We start from the raw sequence: 19,396 nt of genomic DNA, 5'->3' as shown, positions 1-19,396 counted from the left end.
TTTTGTATTTAAACCAAAATAATTTTTAAAAACATGATCATAGTTATTAATATCATTTGCAATATTTATAAAATAAAACACCTGTATTCATCATAAATATAATCATTTAATTAAGATATGAATAAAGGTAGGATGAATTTATTCATTAAATTCTTGTTGGAAGACATCACGCAAGAATTGATCTTCTTCAGCAAGATGTAGACCTTTAGAACCAGCTGCAACAGCACCACTTGGATTTCTACCACAATACCTAACTTCATGATTCTTGTATTGTTCAGTTTCTTTTAATGTAGTCTTCAATCTTGGTTGAACATAAGCCCATGCACCCATATTTAATGGCTCTTCTTGACACCAAATAATATCTTCTAGGTGTGGATAAGAGTTTAAGGTGTCACGCAGTTGTTCGAATGGGAATGGGTGAAGCTGTTCGATCTTTAAAAAGGCAGTATTTCTATCTTTTAAGTATTCACGTCTCTTATGCAAGGCTGTATATACTTGACCTGTTAGCATAACTAACCTCTTTGTCTCTTCCTTGGTACTAATAGCCTTGCCATGTTCAATATCTTCAATAATCCATTGGAATTTACCATTAGTAAAATCATTCAATGGAGATTTTGCTAGGGGGTGACGCAATAATTGTTTTGAGAAGAATAATGCTAATGGCTTACGGAATTGACGATGTTGTTGTCTTCTGATAATATGGAATAAGTTAGCTGGAGTAGTTGGATAAGCAACCTGGAAGTTACAATCTTGATGTTGTCTTTGTAACTTTTTAGGGGATGGGAAATATCTTGGGTCTTCGTTAGCCAATTGTAAGAATCTTTCCAACCTACCAGAAGAATGTTCAGGGCCTTGACCATCATAACCATGTGGTAAAGACAGGACTAAGCCTGAACGTTGTTTCCATTTTTGTTCACCACCTGCAATGAATTGATCAATAATCACTTGCGCAGTATTGGCAAAATCACCAAATTGAGCTTCCCAAACAACTAAATAGTCTGGTGAAGTTAAAGAATAACCATATTCAAAACCCATTACAGCATATTCAGACAAGGATGAATTGCAAATAGAAAAATCAGCTTGTTTTTCAGATAAATGTTTTAGTGGGGTATATGTGGTCTCAGATTTTTGATCATGTAAGACCGCATGACGTTGAGAGAAGGTACCTCTTTCAACATCTTCACCAGAGACTCTTACGTTATGACCCTCAAGAACTAGAGAGCCATAGGCTAAAGCTTCACCTGTGGCCCAATCAATGCCTTCACCCTGTTTGATTGTTTTACCCCTTTGATTTAGGATTCTCTTTAAGTTTCTGTGAACTTCAAATCCCTCCGGCCAGGAAGAAATGACTTTACCGATGTGTTGTAATATATCGGTAGAAACATTAGTTGGTTCATGAGGTAAAATCTCAGTAGCTAATTCCTTTGGAGATTTAAATCCTTCCCATGCAGCAGTTAACCATTCTCTTTGAGTTGGAACATAATCTTTCGACTTTTCAAAGGCCTCCTCAAACAAACCCCAAACCCACTTCTTATGTTCTTCAATGTCCTGTGTGGTGAAAGTTCCATCAGAAACTAATTTTTCAGTGTATACATCAATTACAGACTTTTGTTTAGAAATTTGTTTGTACATTAATGGTTGGGTAAATGCTGGCTGATCAGTTTCATTATGGCCATGTTTTCTCCAACCAACAACATCAATAATAGCATCAGTGTGGAATGTATTTCTCCATTCAGCAGCCAAATTAAAGATAAATGTAACAGCTTCGACGTCGTTAGCATTACAGTGGAAAATTGGAGCGTCAATTGCTTTAGCTAAATCAGAGGGATATGGAGTGGATCTGGCAAATCTTGGATCAGTGGTGAACCCAATTTGGTTGTTTGTAATGATATGAATAGTACCACCAGTAGAGTATTCAGATAAGTTAACGAAACCCATAGTTTCATAAACAACGCCCTGCCCTGCAAAAGCAGCGTCACCATGTAATAACACACCTAGAGCCTTAGTCTTGTTCTTCAAATCATTTTTGGCGTGTAATAAAGCTCTGGTTCTACCAAGAACAACAGGGTCTTGGGATTCTAAGTGAGATGGATTGGCGACTAAGGATAGATTAACGTATTTACCAGAAGTTGTGGGTCTCTGGTAATTCATCCCTAAATGGTATTTTACGTCACCAGAACCCTCTGCTTGATCTGTAGTACCAGTTCCTTTAAATTCAGCAAAGATAGATTCATTTGGCTTACGAACAACGTTAGATAGCACATTGAGTCTGCCACGATGAGCCATACCTAAGACGACATCTTCGACACCTAGTTCTACAGAACGATCGATCAAAGTTTTAATACCGGGAACAACGGCTTCTAACCCTTCTAAACCAAATCTTTTGTCATTAGGGAATTTAGTAGATAAAAACGATTCAAATGAGGTTGCCCATATAAGTCTGTCCAAAATTTGTCTCTTTTGATCAACATTGTAAGAATATGGATTTTCAACTTCGATTCTATCTCTTAACCATTCACATTTTTCCTTAGAAGGTATGTGAGTGTATTGAATTCCATATGATTGACAGTATAATTTTTCTAAATGATTTATGATTTCTCTTAGAGTCATGGCTTGTCTACCTTCTCTTGCGAATCTTGGTAAAATACCTGGGCCTAAATTGATTTCCCTGTCTAAGTCTTTTTCAGTAAAACCATAATATTCGATCGTTAATTCTGGTGGAGTAGGTTTGAATTTATCATCACCAAAGGAAATTTTTAACGGATCAATATGTGCTTTAAGATGGCCTCTTACTTGATATGCTCTGCATAAAAGTTGAGCCTTTAAATGAAAAATAACATTTTCGTCAACGTTACTAGCTAATCCAGCACCAAAAGCTGAAGTTTCTGTGCCTTGAGGACCATGTACCAACAATGGAGGAGCCTGAAAAGCTCTAGAGGTTGGAATATTATCTCCTAACTTCTTTAAATTACTAAAGTAAGCATTCCAAGAAACATGTACTGATGATGGGTCTTTTTGCCATGCTTCGTACATCTCATCTATGTACTGGGCATTAGAAGTGGCTAAAAAGGTGTCAGTTCCAGTAATAATAGTTCTGTGTTGACAGAAGTTACTTCTAGAAAATGTAGAAGTTAGATTGGATCTCCTCAAGAGGGAACCCTTTGCTAGTTTGGATAAAGTAAACACTGATTTTGTATTCCTGCTCAAATAAACCGATCTAAGCATTTTGTATTGTTTATTATTAAATGTGAACAGAATATGATTTCTTCAATCTTAAAAAATGATAAGGTGTTCAATTCTAAATAATATGAGATGAATATGGAAAATATTTAACTTGAATGTAGGTAAAAAAAAAAATAATTGTGGTTTTTTTGTCTTTTAAATCGATAGAATATTAACAAGTTAACTGTTTGTAACCACCTGTAGCAAGTCAAAATGAAATAAAATATAAGGACATTGGAAAAAATGCTCTGGGCTCCATTGTGGTCTTCAGTTCCATTTTCTCTTAATTGGTTTTTATATTCCTTTTCATAATTTATGTAGGCGGACTTTTTTTTTTTGATAGAAGAATTCGACGTTTAAGCTGATTCGTTGAAGTTTCGGAAGAATGAGCGAGAGAGAACAGTGGGTCATAGATAAACTAAAAATAATAAAAAAGCAAGTTTGTCTTCAAAGGTTGCGGCTTTTTTCTAAGAGATAGTAAGAAGGGAGAGAAAGCCCTGGGAGTGTTCCTAAAACAAAGGCCAAAATTAATAGAAGCATTGATCAACAGGAGTAGCGGAGATAATAACTATTCCTCTACAAAATATAGAAAGGTAATTTTTGCTAGAAAAAGAAATTACAACACACGAATCATTTCCTTTCAACTAAGAATAAATAATGTCTTGTACTTACTACAGTTTATTGTTTTAAGCAAAAACAATTGAAGGTAAATGCAGGAGAGTAACTATGTGACTTCATTTATTTATAGATATGATTATATACTGTATACATTAATTATGATTTTTAGTCTTTAAACAACAAAGTATAGAATAGGTTAAAGATTAGTCGTTTATACTTAACTTAAGAAGTAAATACTTAACCCTGTCATGGTTTTGTTTGACTTATATGGTCAGTGAACCATTTATCAGTAAATTCCTTTAATATAGTGGCATCATTGTAAACCCAGGAACCTTCTTCATTATAAAATCTTGCATTGTCAAACATAATGTCGAATTTTTCTTTAACATCTTCTAAGGTTTTAAAAGAAAGTCTTTTTGCGCTACTTAAAATTTTTTCTATAGATATCGGAGTTTTAATCACTTCATAATAATCAGGGTATTCTTTCTTTGAAGGTAAGGCCTCAAATATTTCTGTTCTTAAATGTTTATCTGTTTCATCTTTGATCTTACGTATTTCATTAACTAATGATTCCACAAGCAATCTTATATCCTTTTTGGTTGGAGCTTTCTTAACAACCTTGACTTTAACTCTAACATGAGGTTGCTTTTGTTTACTTTTTGAGTCTGAAGTGGTGCTATTGTCGTTGGCATCATCTAGCTTCTTGGCTTTGCATTTCTTATTTACAATTTTGACCACTGGCTTGGGGGGGTTGCTTACTTTTTTTGAATTTTGTTCCTCATTATTCAAAGATATGTCATCTATGATTTCAGCACCTTTTAGGCTGACTTTTACTCTTAGTTTACGTTTCTTGACTTGAGGATCATTAATCTCTTCGGAATTAGCAATATCTGAAGAGGAAGCATTTAATTTTTCGGAGGGGGTATTTTGATCTTCATTATCTAAGACAGCAGCTTTTCTTTTAGATCTGTGTCTTGTTGAACGTCTAGGTTGTTTAGGGATCTTTTGGTCGACATTTTCCTTTTCTTTAAGTTCCTTGCTTGATGCAGCTGATACGTGATTTGTTGTGTTAGCCTCTTTATTTTCCTCTATCTCTTTATCTATATGCGGCATATCTTCTGGAAGCTTGTTTTCAGTATTCTTTTCTTTTAATTTTTTCTTACGTTGTCTTCTTTCACGCTCTTGGCGCTTTTTCTCAATAGCTTCCTCCAGTGTAATATTTTCATTTTCAACAGCCTCCAAGAACTGTTCCTCTGTTAACCCATCATCATAATATACCCTTTTCGTCCTTCTGGTTTTGTTCATTTCCTCAGGTTCATGTTCCAAATGTTTGGAAATATCTTCAGTAAATACAGATGGTAATTCGTTCAGTTGAATTAGTCTTGGAAGTGGTTTCTTCAAATGTAGTTTTTTGGCGGCTTTAACCTCGTTTGAAATTCTTTCTTTATCCATTTGATCAAATAGTTTTTTTTCTTCATCACTACGGGCTAATATTTCGTTTAATTCATCATCATCTAATTCAGCGGAGCCATCATTGTCCTTAGAACTTTCATTTTCAAGTAATCTTCTTAAAAATGCTTCTTGTTCTTCTGCAGTTGATTTATTATCGAATTTACCTGCTTGGATGACTTTGCCATCTATATCTAATTTTTGCATAGCTCTTTCAAGAATGACTTCTTCCACAGAATCAGTGGTTATCAGTCTTAGAATTCTGACTTCATTCTTTTGACCGATTCTGTGGGCTCTATCTTGGGCTTGTAAATCTTGATGTGGATTCCAATCTGTATCAAAAATAATAACCGTATCAGCTGTTTGAAGATTTAGACCTAAACCACCAGCTCTTGTTGATAAAAGAAAGCAGAAATATTCAGAGTCAGGTGCATTGAACAACTTAAGCATGGAATTTCTGTCTTCAGCTTTAGTACCACCATCCAATCTCATATATTTTAGGTCTCTCATTCTTAAAAAGTCTTCCATAATATCCATAACTTGTGTCATTTGAAAAAATATCAACACTCGATGGCCCGATGCTCTAAACTTAGGTAGAATACGGTCTAACAATTCGAATTTTCCCGACACACGATATAATATGTCTGAATTACCTCTTGAAGGGTTGACAACTGCTTCAACTTCATCGAAAACAAATGGATGATTACAGATTTTCCTTAATTGCATAATTTTATTGTTCAAACCTTTAATACCAGACTTAGTGGCACCCTCTGTACCAGCTCCTACAAACAAAGCATTATGTTTCAACATTTGTTCGTATAGTTGTTGTTGAAGTCCTGATAATTTACATTTAATCACTTTTTCAACTTTATCAGGTAAATCCTTTTCAACTTCTTTTTTCAAACGACGTAATAAGAAAGGTCTTAATACTTTATGCAATCTTCTAATAACTAATAAAGTTTCTTCTTCGGTTAATTCTAATTTCTCTTGAGTGCCTGTATTTGCAAATGGTGTGTTGAACCAATCTTCAAATGTCTTTGCAGAATTAAAGATCTTAGGAAGCACAAAATTCAGTAGAGCCCATAACTCTGGTAAATTGTTTTGCAACGGTGTACCAGTTAGAATTAATCTATTTTGTGTTTTGTAATAACGCTGAATAGTCGAAGACAATTTCGATTGGGTGTTTTTCATTCTATGACCTTCATCGATAATCATGTGAGCCCAATCATGTTTGCATAATAGAGGTCTATCTTTAATAATATATTCGTATGTAGTTAGTAAAACATCAAAGTTACCAATTTTAATTTGATGTTGTAGAGACTTTCTTTGATTTGGTGTACCCTTATATACTACAGTTGTCAAACTTGGCGCCCACTTCTCAAATTCTAATGTCCAGTTTGTAATTGTGGATAGGGGAACAATAACCAAATATGGGCCAGGGTTGTTCTTAATTTCATAAAGATACGTAATTAATGAAATGGATTGAATAGTTTTACCTAAACCCATTTCATCAGCTAAAATACCGTTAAGATGATTGTTATAAAGAGACACCATCCATTCTAATCCACGTAATTGATATTCTTTCAAAGTACCACCAACCAATATGGAGGGCTGTTTTTCAATTTTCTCCTTGATTCTATGGGCTACTTCATAATAATCAATTTTCTCTCTTTCTTCATCAGAAATAATTGGAATCTCTTCACCCCTTAATAATTTTGCTTCATTTTGCTGTACTCTAACGGCTTGAGATAAGGAATCCAGAAAGTTATTAGTTTGTTTTAATAACTGAGTGATTCTTGTATCTTTTGTCTGGTCTAATAATTTCAAATAAGCTTCTTCATCATTAGATTTTAAAGCTGCTAAACGTTGTTTTGCAGTTCTTTCTATTCTCTTTTGTTCATCCTTCTCGATTTGTGTGTGAGTAGTTTGACAAAGTTTACCAAAATGATTACAACGATCACGTAATGACCAATGATTTTCACTTTTTTCTTGCTGATATTCTATCAGAATATTTATTTTTTGTTGTTGCATGGTACGCTCCTTTTTCCTCTTTTCTAAAAATTGTTGCCTCTCCAATTCTTCCGCTATTCTTGCAGTTTGTGGTACTATTACTTTGGTTCTCACTTGAACTGATCTTTGAGCTGCCATTGTATATGGTGAATCACGCAATTCCGGAATCAGATGGTGCGCTTGACTTGTTACATTGTTTACCAATTTTTGCCTGAGTTGCTTTTGTTTTGTTAACAATTTTAAAGATTTTAATTCAACTAATGCTTTTAATTTTAATTTATCAATATTTGTAGGTAAATCATATTTGGTTAAAAATTCTAAAGAATCGTCTAAAGAATATGTACCCAAGTTCCCTGGTAACCGTTCCAATTCATATATTCTCTGAGCTATTTGATTTGATACAATATCCTCATTTTCTGAACGACCTAGTATAGATTTATTATTATTATTAAAAAACTTGTTTTCAAGACCAAAATTTTTGATGGTGATATCGAAATTAGGTGAAATAGATATTTTGTTTAAAGATAGATTATTTAAATTACTATGTGTTAAGTCATTATTTCTCAGAGTTGTTGAGTTGTTTGTTGATTCTTCATCAATATCGAGTAACCCCTCTGGAATATCTAGGTTTTTTTCTAACAATTGCAGGGCTAAAATTTCTTTGAAAATTTCTGTATCATCCAAAATAGCATCTTGTTTCATTGTTTTAGTTAAATGAGCTAGATTTTCTTTATAATATTGGTGATCATTGGAAATTGATTCTAAGACTCTTTCAATTGCATTGATTTCTAGTTTTACATTCTCATTATTTTCTTTAGTGTTGATATCTGTTAGATTATTAGGATGTTCATTTGGAGATGGAAATGTGCTTGTAATTTTATCATATATGGATCTGTATCTATAGATTAATTGATCTAGTTGGTCTAGTGTTTCTGGTTTGGGAATATTGATGATGGAAATATTCTTGATAGTTTCAATTTGTTCATCACTTGATAAATTATGATTGTTATTATTGTCAACAGAAATACCCTCTATTATTTGAGAAGTATTGTTATTGAGTTCTGAATTGGTTGCAGAAATAGTAGTTATAACCGGTGTAGTTTGTTCTAGCATGTACTCTAAATCAATAATCTTTGTTTTGTTAACAGTTCAGGTGTATGTTTAAAAATAAAATATACACAAATATAAAAAAGAAGGTCACGATATCTACCTTCTTTAAATGAGTTTAGTATATATAAATGTGTATAATGATGAAAAAGTGAATTTGTATGTTATTTTCTGTTTTTTTCGGTTTCCTTTTTGTAAATTGTAAAGAAACTTATTGTTATTCACTTCAATAGTAACAATATTTTGAAGGCTAAATACAATTCTATCTGTTTTTGAAATTATAAATTTTTTTGTAGGAATCTTTTATTCTCTTTTATTTTGTTTTCTTGTATTTTTGATTTTTCTTTTTGGATAAGTCAAAAATTTTTTTGTACGTGGACACAATGAAATTTTATTCTAAAACCGAACAAAAAATAGATAGTGGAAGATAAAAGAAACTATGTGCGGAATTATTTTCCGAAAAATTTTAGTTGAGCATTTTTGATGGTTTTTTTCATTCCGCATATTTCAAATGAAAAATTTCTTTTTAGACAAAAATTCCCCCACCCCAAAAAAAAAAAAAGAGAGAATTTGTGTTAAACTGACAACTCGTATTTAATGATATAATGTAGGTACTGTTTATTTTAGCTTTATTTGCATAATCTCTAATATTGTATTTTTTCTATAAGCTTCTTTATTCCTATGTAAGAGTTGTTGTATATAAATGGATGAATCATATCAATTAGTATAAGTATAAATACCCTTACGTAGGCTCTATATATTACTAATTAATAACCCTGATGTCGTATTACTTCATCTTGTTGTTGTTCTTGTATGATATTAAGAGGCAGCTCTTAATATCATTACTAAGATGTATTTAAATAAGATGATTACCCCTGGCATATCTCTCAATAATCAAAGGCCTCTTGACAAGATCTGATATAATTCTCACTCCCTGGAAATCCTCCAATCAGATTCAATACCTTATACGAGCCGCTGCGCACATGGCCGTACCAATCCTCCACCTAGACACTCAGGTGTTACCCTCGGAATTGCGTATCTACTGGATTTCCAGTTAGGTTCCTTACATCATCTCCCTTCAAGATTTCAATATCATTGAGTCGCGATTATTTTGTGACTTAAGTAACTTCATTAAAAATTAATTTAATGAAGGTGATTAACTGATAGAATCTGAAAAACTGAAGTAGGGACCTAATTGGAAAAAAAGCTGCAACCAACGTATCTAATCTCTAGCCTTCATATCTAAGATTAATCGAAGGTGAATGATCATTTGGGTGATTCAATGGAATCTCAGATGCGCACGCGATTTGTAGCTTTCACTAATCATCTGGGCTTAAGCAACAGTAATTTAAACTTACAACTAAATGAAACAATTCAGGAACTTCATATAGTAGAAAAGCAATCTAGAAAAAATAACAAACTGTCTACATTTATGTGGTTGTCTTACAAATAAAATGGAGTTCGAGGCAATGTATCAGAGTGGGTAATTGGTTCATCTCTACTCTCCCAAACACAATAAGAACCTAGCATAAATGGCGTAAAAACTAATAAAACTACTATCAACATTTGATCAGACAAGTATAACATCTTTTCTTGTAATCTATCTCACCACTTTAACCAAATCTTCTACGTTTGATCTCTTTCCTCTTGTGGGCATTTTTGGTTAGCCAATCATCTATTCTTTCACGTTTATGTGACATATGTTGTTTCCAGTAGTTGTAAAGATTAGGGGGTATCATAGGCCGTATACTTTGACAGGAAGCTTGACTGTATCTCAAGGTTCACAGTCTTTCCATCCCACATCTGCCATAACCATGTTGTTCACAAAATGGATATCATTAAAGCCTGCAATTTGATCGATGTTTTTCATAATCTCTTCCCTTCCCATGGGAGGAACATGACCGTAGTCGTTGAAACGTTCATGATAATGTTTCAAATACCTGACATTAAAAGCATCATGTCTAACTGTATCTTGGTTTAAGGCTAACCGAACTGCGTTAGGATGCCTTAATTCGATGATTTGGAAGGGGCCGTACCATTTAAATTGGAATTTGTCACATGCATGTGGTTTCTGATATACTTCTCTATTTATCAAAACCTTTTGTCCTACTTCGAATGTGGGCCGTAATGACTTGGCGTTTGCACGTAGAGACAGACGTTTTTGTTCTTCAGCAATGTTGTGTGTTAAAACTTCCTTGATTCGATGGGCACGTTTCAAAATTCTCTCAACTTCTGATGATGCAAATTTAGGTAACGATGGCTGATCTAAAGGATTCCGTACAGATGATTCCAATGGGTTTAAAATTCCAACAAACCTAGGATGGTAACCATAGCATGCTAAAAATGGAGTAGTCTTTATGGTTGCTTGATAGGTACTGTTGTACGCAAACTCAACCATTGGCAAAATATCAACCCATTTATTAGAGTGAGGAGCTAAAGCACCAGTGATCTTTTCAGCTAAAATTTTGTTGACCCTCTCTACTTGACCATCTCCTTGTGAATTGTGACTGATAGTCATTTGAAGTTTTATGCCTGCTCTCTGAGCGAAAATGTTCCATACCGTTGATGTGAAAATTTTATCTCGATCCGAGATAATCACTCGAGGCATTCCATGTAATCGGAAAATTTCTCTGAAAAAAATCGAAACGATATCTTCCGCTTTAGCTGTCTTTCTGCAAGGGATGAAATGTGACATCTTGCTCAACTGACAACTAACAACCAGTATATTATCGCATTTAGTCTTCTTATCGGGCTCCGTACCTGAAAGAAAATCAATGTTTATGCTTCTCCAACGTTCGTCGGGAACACTTAATGGCATATAAGTACCAAATTGTTTACCGGCCCTATACTTAGATCTCTGACAACTATCACATGTCTTCACATACTTACGTATGGACTCATTCATCTTTGGCCAATAATAATGAGGTGAGATATTGGTCAACGTTCTAGAAACATCACCATGACCGGCTGCAGGAGAATTGTGAGCTAGTTGCAGTATTTCTCGACGAATTTCATTGTCAGGAATACATAACTTGTCAATCGGTAATTCATTATAACCATGATATAAAAGACCGTCAATGACTTTATATTTTTGACTTATAGTATCTAACGAATGAGGAATAGGATTCTTCTTACTGGATAAACCTGCATAAATTATCTTAAAGTCGGGATCTTTCATATACTCATTCTTTAAAAGTTCGACATATTCAGGAGACAATTGATTTATTACTGCAATTTGTGATGGAATTTCCAGACTAAATAGATATGTGTCATAACTATAGTCCTCAATTATAAACTTATTAATTACTGGAATTTCACTAACTTCACCTGGTAACTGGCTGGGTTGAATATTTGATTTGTCTGTGGATTGTTTTCTCAACCCTTGTTCTTTGACGTTCATCAAGTCAGGACGACGACTAAAGCCATCAGCCTTATTACATTCATCCTTAATGTATACTATTTCAAAGTCAAAAGCAGCAAATACATCCAGCCAACGGCCTACTTTCAAGCTACTGTCTTTCTTTAACTGCAAATATTCTAGGGACTCATGGTCAGTATTCAAGATAAAATGTCTACCTTTCAGATAATGTGACCATTGCATAAGAGTAACCCATATGGCATAACCTTCTATTTTTCCTGTGGGCCACTTCAATTGAGATTTTTGCAATTTTCTGCTTGAATACGCAACAACACCTAAGGAATGACCTTTGGCATCTACATGTTCCAAGACAGCACCGATTGCAAAATCTGATGCGGCAGTAGTAACCAATATATCTTTCGATTTATCAAAAGGAATTAACACTGGAGCTGTTGTCAACTTTTGCTTCAATTCGTCAAATGACCAATCGCATTCAACATTTCATTTAACTTTCCTATTGGCATATTCATATAATGGATTACTAATTTTGGCAAACTTAGGGATAAAACGACGAAAGAATGAGCACGTAGCTACAAAACTCAAAGCCTCTTTAGGTTTTATAGGTTTTGGCCATTGTACAATAGCTTCAACTTTAGACTCATCCACGTGAATTTCATCTTTATCCACTCGATGATCCAGGAATTTAATTGAAGATTGAAATAGTTTGGTTTGGGACCTTTTTGCATATAAGCCTTGGTCTCTCAAACGTTTAAAAACTTCACGCAAATGTTGTACATGTTCTGATTCGCTTTGGGAATACACTAAAATGTCATCCAAATAAACTATAACACACTTACCTATTAACTCTCGCAGGGTCTCGTTCACTAACATTTGGAATGTGGAAGGGGCATTGGTGAACCCGAATGGCATCACTTTCCAAATATATTGGCCTTCATGAGTAATGAATGCAGTTTTATATTGATTTTTCGGTTCAACTTCGACTTGATGATATCTGCTGACTAGATCTAGCTGGGAAAAGTGGGAAGCGCCTACTAACTGATCAAACAACCCATCCATTTTTGGCAAAGGATATTCACTTTTAATAGCTGCGTCATTTAGACTTCTAAAATCACAACATAATCGTTTAGTGCCATCCTTTTTGGTGACAAATAGTGCTGGGGTAGCAAAAGGTGAAGTTGAAGGGGCAATTCGTTGAGTTTTCAATAATGCATCCAACTGTTTTTCCAACTCCTTTTTATCAGATATATTCATATGATATGGACGATGAGTGGTAGAAACTGTCCCAGGCTTCAACTCTATCGTATGTTTAATCCTACCTGGATTCGTTGGTACGTCAGGTAATTCTTCAACTATGACATCAGAAAATTCCTTTTCAATATCTTTAGCCTTGCCTGTCCACTGATCTGTAATTTCCATATTCGACTGTGCTGCAATCCAAAACAATTCAGTATGAATGTCTGAGTTTTGTGATAATCTTCTAGCATGCACGCCATCAATAACTTCAATATATTCTGAATAAGGAATTAAATTTACCTTCCTAGAAATAATTGAAATAGCGATACCTTTATATTGTTCCTTAAAAGGTACACCTAAAATACAATCTCGATGTAACCATTCTGTAATAAATGCAGTAAGAGTTACTTCTTCTGATTTAACTGGACAAGAGAAAGAGACAATTTGTTTCACCTAAAGAGGAAAACCATTTGTAATGTTTACTCGAATACTTTGTTTCATTTCTTGTAGGTTAAATATATTATTATTCCTATGTAACACTTTAACTATATCACTAGATATAAAATTTGCAGTAGATCCGGTATCAATAATAGTCATAAATTTTGTTAATTCTGTCTTAACAATAGTTGCCGGAGCTGGACCTAACTTAGCTTCGTCATTACTTGATATTTGTAAACAGTATATTGCGTTAAGACTTAACTCTTTGGAGATTAATTTCTATTGGTCTCCTTGGGCGGTACTTGTCTTCTTCGTCTTTCTTACAGGACAATGAATGAAGGAATGTCTGTTGGTTTTACATAATCTGCATCTAAAACCTCTAAGCTTCTTGTTGACTTTCTTTCCTTCGATGGTTCCAATCTGTTCACTGTTTCTTGTTCGATTTCTTCTAGTTTTTGAAAACTTCGAAACCCAAGCAACAACTTGTGCGATTGTCCTCATTGATTTGTTGGTCTCGATAAGAGTGGTATTGGCTTCACTCATACGACTCAAAGCTAAACTAACACCTATTTCACTTGCAGTTTTATTTGCAAAAGAAGCGTGTCAATTTGTCAAAAATCTATCAGCATCTTCGGGATAGCCCAAATTTAACTTTTGTAGTTCCCTCATCACCGAATTTGAATTCCTAGACGTTCTATATTCTTCCATAATTTTGTCTAAGAAAAATTCTAATCCATGATTTCCAGGATAATGTAATAAATGAATAAATTTGTAATTTCTGGATAAAACAATATAATGTACTTGGATCTTTTAACCATGAAGACGTCTACCAAATGTAAGAGTTGTTGTATATAAATGGATGAATCATATCAATTAGTATACAACAATTCTTACATCCTATTTTTAAAGAAAGTGGTGAGTAAATGTGCCAATTTTGAATGAAATCCAAAAATAGTTATATTATTGTAAAAGGAAAACTTAGTAGTAACTAATAGTATATGTTTTATTTAGGAATTCAATTTTATCTATATTTCAAAAACACTAGCAATTTATATTTTCAGTTTATTTTTGTAGATTTGATCATTGTGTAAAAAAAATGAATGATATTTTTACATAAACAAAAATATTAAATTATAAATGTTGAATGATTAACCTTTAATTTTGATTCTCTTAAGTTTATATATGATATATATTAGATTCATTTTTAATATAAAAGTTAAAAATAAGTAGTTTGTTCTGTTCTTTTTTGGTACATTTGGCACTTACGACACATTTTCCTCTCTTAAATGAAAAGAAAAATATTAATTATATTCTAAAGTTTTTTTTAAACATTTTGATGTAAGATTCAATATAATATATATAAGGTTTCTATATAAATTGTAATCATTTATTAACAATTAGCTTTTGTTATCTTTTGATTCTTACAATATCTTAATTCAAAAACATACTAAATATTTACATTATAAAAACTACCTAAAATAGAACCAAAGAAATATAATACTAAAACCCTGAATATTTACTTTAGTACATAGTATTATAATAACTCTTACATAAATTAGTACTAACAGAATACCTTATAATATATTACTAAATTTTATTTAAGATTTATACCCGATGGTTATATTAAGCTTTATTTAAAATTATAGTTATACTTATATGAAAGATCAAAACTTCTCTATTTATAAATAAAAATAGTATATACAAAGCAGAAAATATTTATATAAGTTACTTTACAAAATTTTGATTATTTTTTTATATCTTTTGTTTAATTTAACCAAATATTTGTCATTTTAATTAAGAAATATGATAGATAAGGAAATTCTTGCAATTATTTTAAAATGTACTTGTTTACATTTCGTTGTTTATCAGGAAAATAAAACCAAAAATTCTTCAAATATTGTGAGTAATTATTTCAATTTTTTTTAAAATGAGAAGACTATCAGAATTTTTATATAGTTTTTTTAATATAAAATTAAACTATATTGTGTATACCAGATTGTCTTATTAAAGTTTTAAAAAGAAAATGATATATTAATTAAAAAAGTTTAAAAATAGAAAACACAATTTTTAATATTCAAATACGATTTTAATTTTTACGGTTTGTAATATACAATTGTTATTAACATAAAGTATAATATACAAAATAGCTTAATTATACATTAAAAAAAAAAAACTTTAATATCCAATAATATAATATTTTGAATTATATAAAAAATACTGAATTAAAAAAAACTTAACACAAAAAATATTACAAGTTTGTTAGTAAACAAATTCAACCTTATTGATAGACAAAAGTTAAAATGATGTATATTTAATATCTTATATATTATTGTGTAATATTATAAAATAACTTATTTGTATAGATTAATAATAACAAACAAATTATTTTGCTTATACAATATAGACCAAAAGATGGTACATATTACACACAAAGAATAATCGAGGAATGCATTTTAATTCTCCGAATTTTTTTACATTCTGTAATATTTTCTAAAATTTCTTGTAGTATATATGTTAGCAATATATAAATGTTATGAATTTTTTGATTCTTTTTTTATTATATACTTAATAGGAAAAGTCTTCTATTCTATATTACAGACCAAAAGTATATGGTTTGTGTCAGAATAACACACAGGATGATCTACAAACTTTAATGCGAATATGTTGTCAAAATAAGACAAATATGGCTTTATTGTTAGATCCATGTGTGTTAATAGCTCATCCTGCTATTTTATTTTCTTTTATATCTTCAACAACAACCACAATTCTAGTTTCAGATAATAAAGATACCCATACACAAATTCCTTTTCGAATACTAAGTAATTAATTTAATGAAATTCATTACCATATACTCCTAAGTGAATTTTCTATTTAACCAAATTACATAGGAGGTATTTGAAAAACGTAGTGATCTTATTTTTTTCCTATTATTTGTACATAATCTCTTAATTTTTCAAAATAAAAATATAATCAAATACCTTTTTAGCAATCTTACAACGAACGTCCTTAAGTTTTTTTTTTAAAACTCTAAATGGAAAATATACCACATCAGTAACATTGTATTATACTGTCCTAAATGTAGAGATTAACATCTGCACCAAACTCTAATATGCTATTATATCTCTAAAGAAAAATGACTTACGATAATAGTTAGTATGCTTTTATAAAAAAATGCAGAGTAAATGGACATCTATTAATTTATATTCTCTAGCTCGTTTCTATATATAATCTGCTAGAGAAATAAAATTAATATTTTCGATTTGATGGATGTCTAAGCCTAAATATTTATTTACTGAACCTAAGTTCTTCATTTTTTAAGTTTTCTATAAATACTCTTTAATTGTACGAATTTCAATGTTTAAAGCATAAGCACAAAATATATCAAAGGTATACAATGCAACTAAAGATGTGTCAACTTTCAATACTTTTTGTTATTTTGTATAATTGTATCTTTAGATAATAGGTTCTTTACACTGTTCCATAATATTAATGAGAGTTTTAAATCGTAGCTAATGCTATTTAATTTTCAAACATATTTATACTTACTATCTTATCCTGGTAATAGTTTTACACAAATATTAGATTTACAGAAGTACTTAACAGAATAACTTATAAGATTACCAGGAAATTCCGAAATTCCTCATATTATATCTATAACAAAATCTTAAACATCACGAATTTCTTCGATATTGGATCATGAGAAGAGAATTTCATCAAAACTTAGATTCCTTACTATTTTCATTTATAAAAAACGAAAATATATAATATCTCTTTCTGGATAAATCATACTCTGCCATAACACATGCAAAAAAGGTAAAAAGGAATCTAGCATGACAATAACTCAAAGAAAGATGTAGCTATGGATTTTTTTTTTACAACTGATTATACGAGCTCTATTCCGTAGGAAAACATCAAATAACAAGGCTTCTGATCAGAAGTATAGGGAAATGTGGTCCCCAATAGAAAATATATATATATATTTTGAAGCACACCTGGAACACATTCAACTGCACCAATTTAGGAACTAGAATAACATAATATTACAGTCAGTAAAAATAATTATTTAATACTTGCCCAATAATTTCACTACAATTGTTAGTATGTACATAAAATACTTCATAATTATCATAATAAAAAAAATTCTTCACCTAATGGATTCAATCCAATAATTTAATAATAGTTTGAGATATAAACTTTAAAGCAATAACATCATAACAAAAAGAAAAAAATATATCGGAGATAGTCAAAAAACATTTACTGGTTACTTAGTCGATATATCTAAAATCACCACATATATTCTTCTAGATTAGTTTAAAAGAAATAGATGCTTTTCGATTATAACTATGACTATTACTAATCTTTTTTTAGATAATAAGCAAATTAACTCCACTGTGTCATTACCAATTGATAGGATTGATAGGCTTTTTATTTTTGCAGGAGTTTTATAAATAGCATAACTAGGATGACAAATTCTGGCATGCCACATATTTCCAAAACTATATTCTCAAATAAAAGAAATTTTAAATTTATTAGTCTCTTATGTTGATAAAATTGATGCAAGGTCAACAGTTCACAATGAAATATCATTTGGACTATATACCGACGCTTCTTAAAAACTGTTCCTTGAAACACCTATTTTCCTAACATACTTAAATACTTTAATTCTTAATAATATTAGATAAGCATCATTATTATTAAATTTTTATATGACATTTAGGTTTAGGAGCAATTGTTGAAATAGAAACTAAAACACACTGAGAAAATGAGTCCAACAATGCATTAAATATACATATATCTATTCTGTCTTCCACATGGTACTAACAAAAACAGCCAAACCAGAAACATTTGAACTATACCTCAATTCAAGTTTCTTAAATATTTTATTATACCTCTAATATGAATAGTGTATCCACTATCTCAGTACCAAAAGTCATTATTCTCATTGTCAAAGTTTGCATATTTGCATGATTAACTAACCTAACAAAGTTCGATATTTCATCTAGCTCAATATTTAATCATACTAGGACCAAATTAACAATACTACTAGCTAAATATCCTTTCACTTAACGATCATCTCCTTAATGCAGCCAAAAAACTTTATTACTATTTTTCTCTTTTTTTTAATTTTGGCCAATGATCCGATCATAATAATAAACTTAAAAAGTACTTATCAAAAACCTTGAAAATCGTGATGTAATTTGCTAAAATAAAATTCGGTGTCTATATGAAACTTTAAGAATATTTCTGTTCTAGTTTGATCAAATCATTTCATTAAATTGGTGTAATTTTTAAATTAATTAAGATGCTTAGTTATGGTAAAAAGTTGCAACATAACTGTTCAATAGCAGCACTCTCAGTGCCAACAACTTTCAAGGATTAGCCTGAAAATATTCAGCAAAAATTCCATATTTTTTTAAAACGTCTTCGAATAACACTTTTAACGAAATGTACCAGTAAAGTTCTTGACCCAATTTAGTAATTTTCAGTAGAATCTTTAATTGGAATATAAATACTTAATCTTGGGGTACCGAGTAAAAATGAACTATACATATGGATTAACTACCTAAGAATATGTGCGATAGGAATTTCACTGTTGACAAGATTAATAATATCGTTATGTTCAGACTAGAAATAATTACTAAACAATTGAAAAGAAGAAAGTAGAAATTGTTCTTACTTGATTCTCCGTAATCAGTAGTTTGATAAATCATTAGCGCGTGAGTAAATTTACAAGCACCACGATTAGGATTCATAACTTGTAACAAACAATGTTTTCCATCCGAACACAATGGTATTTTTCATAACGTTAAATAGTACATATGCTAGTATTATATAGATTTTATAAATATTTCTGTTGTTAGGATACAACTCATAAATTATGATGTGATAAAGAAACTTGTATAAAAAACATTATCTATCCATTTTCATGAAAAAGAGATT

At 31.3% G+C, this 19,396-nt stretch overlaps 4 protein-coding genes across 4 annotated transcripts; all 4 read right to left on the bottom strand.

The window, feature by feature from the left end:
* Window positions 1–138: 138 nt before the first annotated feature.
* KGD1 (alpha-ketoglutarate dehydrogenase KGD1) lies at window positions 139–3,225 on the bottom strand (the record flags this gene model as incomplete). The annotated part of the gene is made up of 1 exon (XM_064860599.1): window positions 139–3,225. One exon carries the CDS (start codon window positions 3,223–3,225, stop codon window positions 139–141), a length of 3,087 nt encoding a protein of 1,028 aa, XP_064717616.1.
* Window positions 3,226–4,086: 861 nt separating this feature from the next.
* Window positions 4,087–8,412, bottom strand: STH1 (RSC chromatin remodeling complex ATPase subunit STH1; the record flags this gene model as incomplete). Its single annotated transcript, XM_064860598.1, has 1 exon — window positions 4,087–8,412. One exon carries the CDS (start codon window positions 8,410–8,412, stop codon window positions 4,087–4,089), a length of 4,326 nt encoding a protein of 1,441 aa, XP_064717615.1.
* Window positions 8,413–10,180: 1,768 nt separating this feature from the next.
* Window positions 10,181–12,007, bottom strand: PWA37_004094 (uncharacterized protein; the record flags this gene model as incomplete). Its single annotated transcript, XM_064860597.1, has 1 exon — window positions 10,181–12,007. The coding sequence occupies one exon, from the start codon at window positions 12,005–12,007 to the stop codon at window positions 10,181–10,183; it is 1,827 nt and encodes a 608-aa protein (XP_064717614.1).
* Window positions 12,008–12,265: 258 nt separating this feature from the next.
* PWA37_004093 (reverse transcriptase family protein) lies at window positions 12,266–13,201 on the bottom strand (the record flags this gene model as incomplete). Its single annotated transcript, XM_064860596.1, has 1 exon — window positions 12,266–13,201. One exon carries the CDS (start codon window positions 13,199–13,201, stop codon window positions 12,266–12,268), a length of 936 nt encoding a protein of 311 aa, XP_064717613.1.
* Between the last annotated feature and the right edge of the window lie 6,195 nt (window positions 13,202–19,396).

The sequence above is a fragment of the Arxiozyma heterogenica genome (genome assembly GCF_036370985.1).
Source record: "Arxiozyma heterogenica strain weizmannii chromosome Unknown scaffold_5, whole genome shotgun sequence".
NCBI lineage: Eukaryota > Fungi > Ascomycota > Saccharomycetes > Saccharomycetales > Saccharomycetaceae > Arxiozyma > Arxiozyma heterogenica.
The sequence above is the reverse complement of the archived record's forward strand: the minus strand, read 5'-3'. Positions and strand labels throughout refer to the sequence as shown.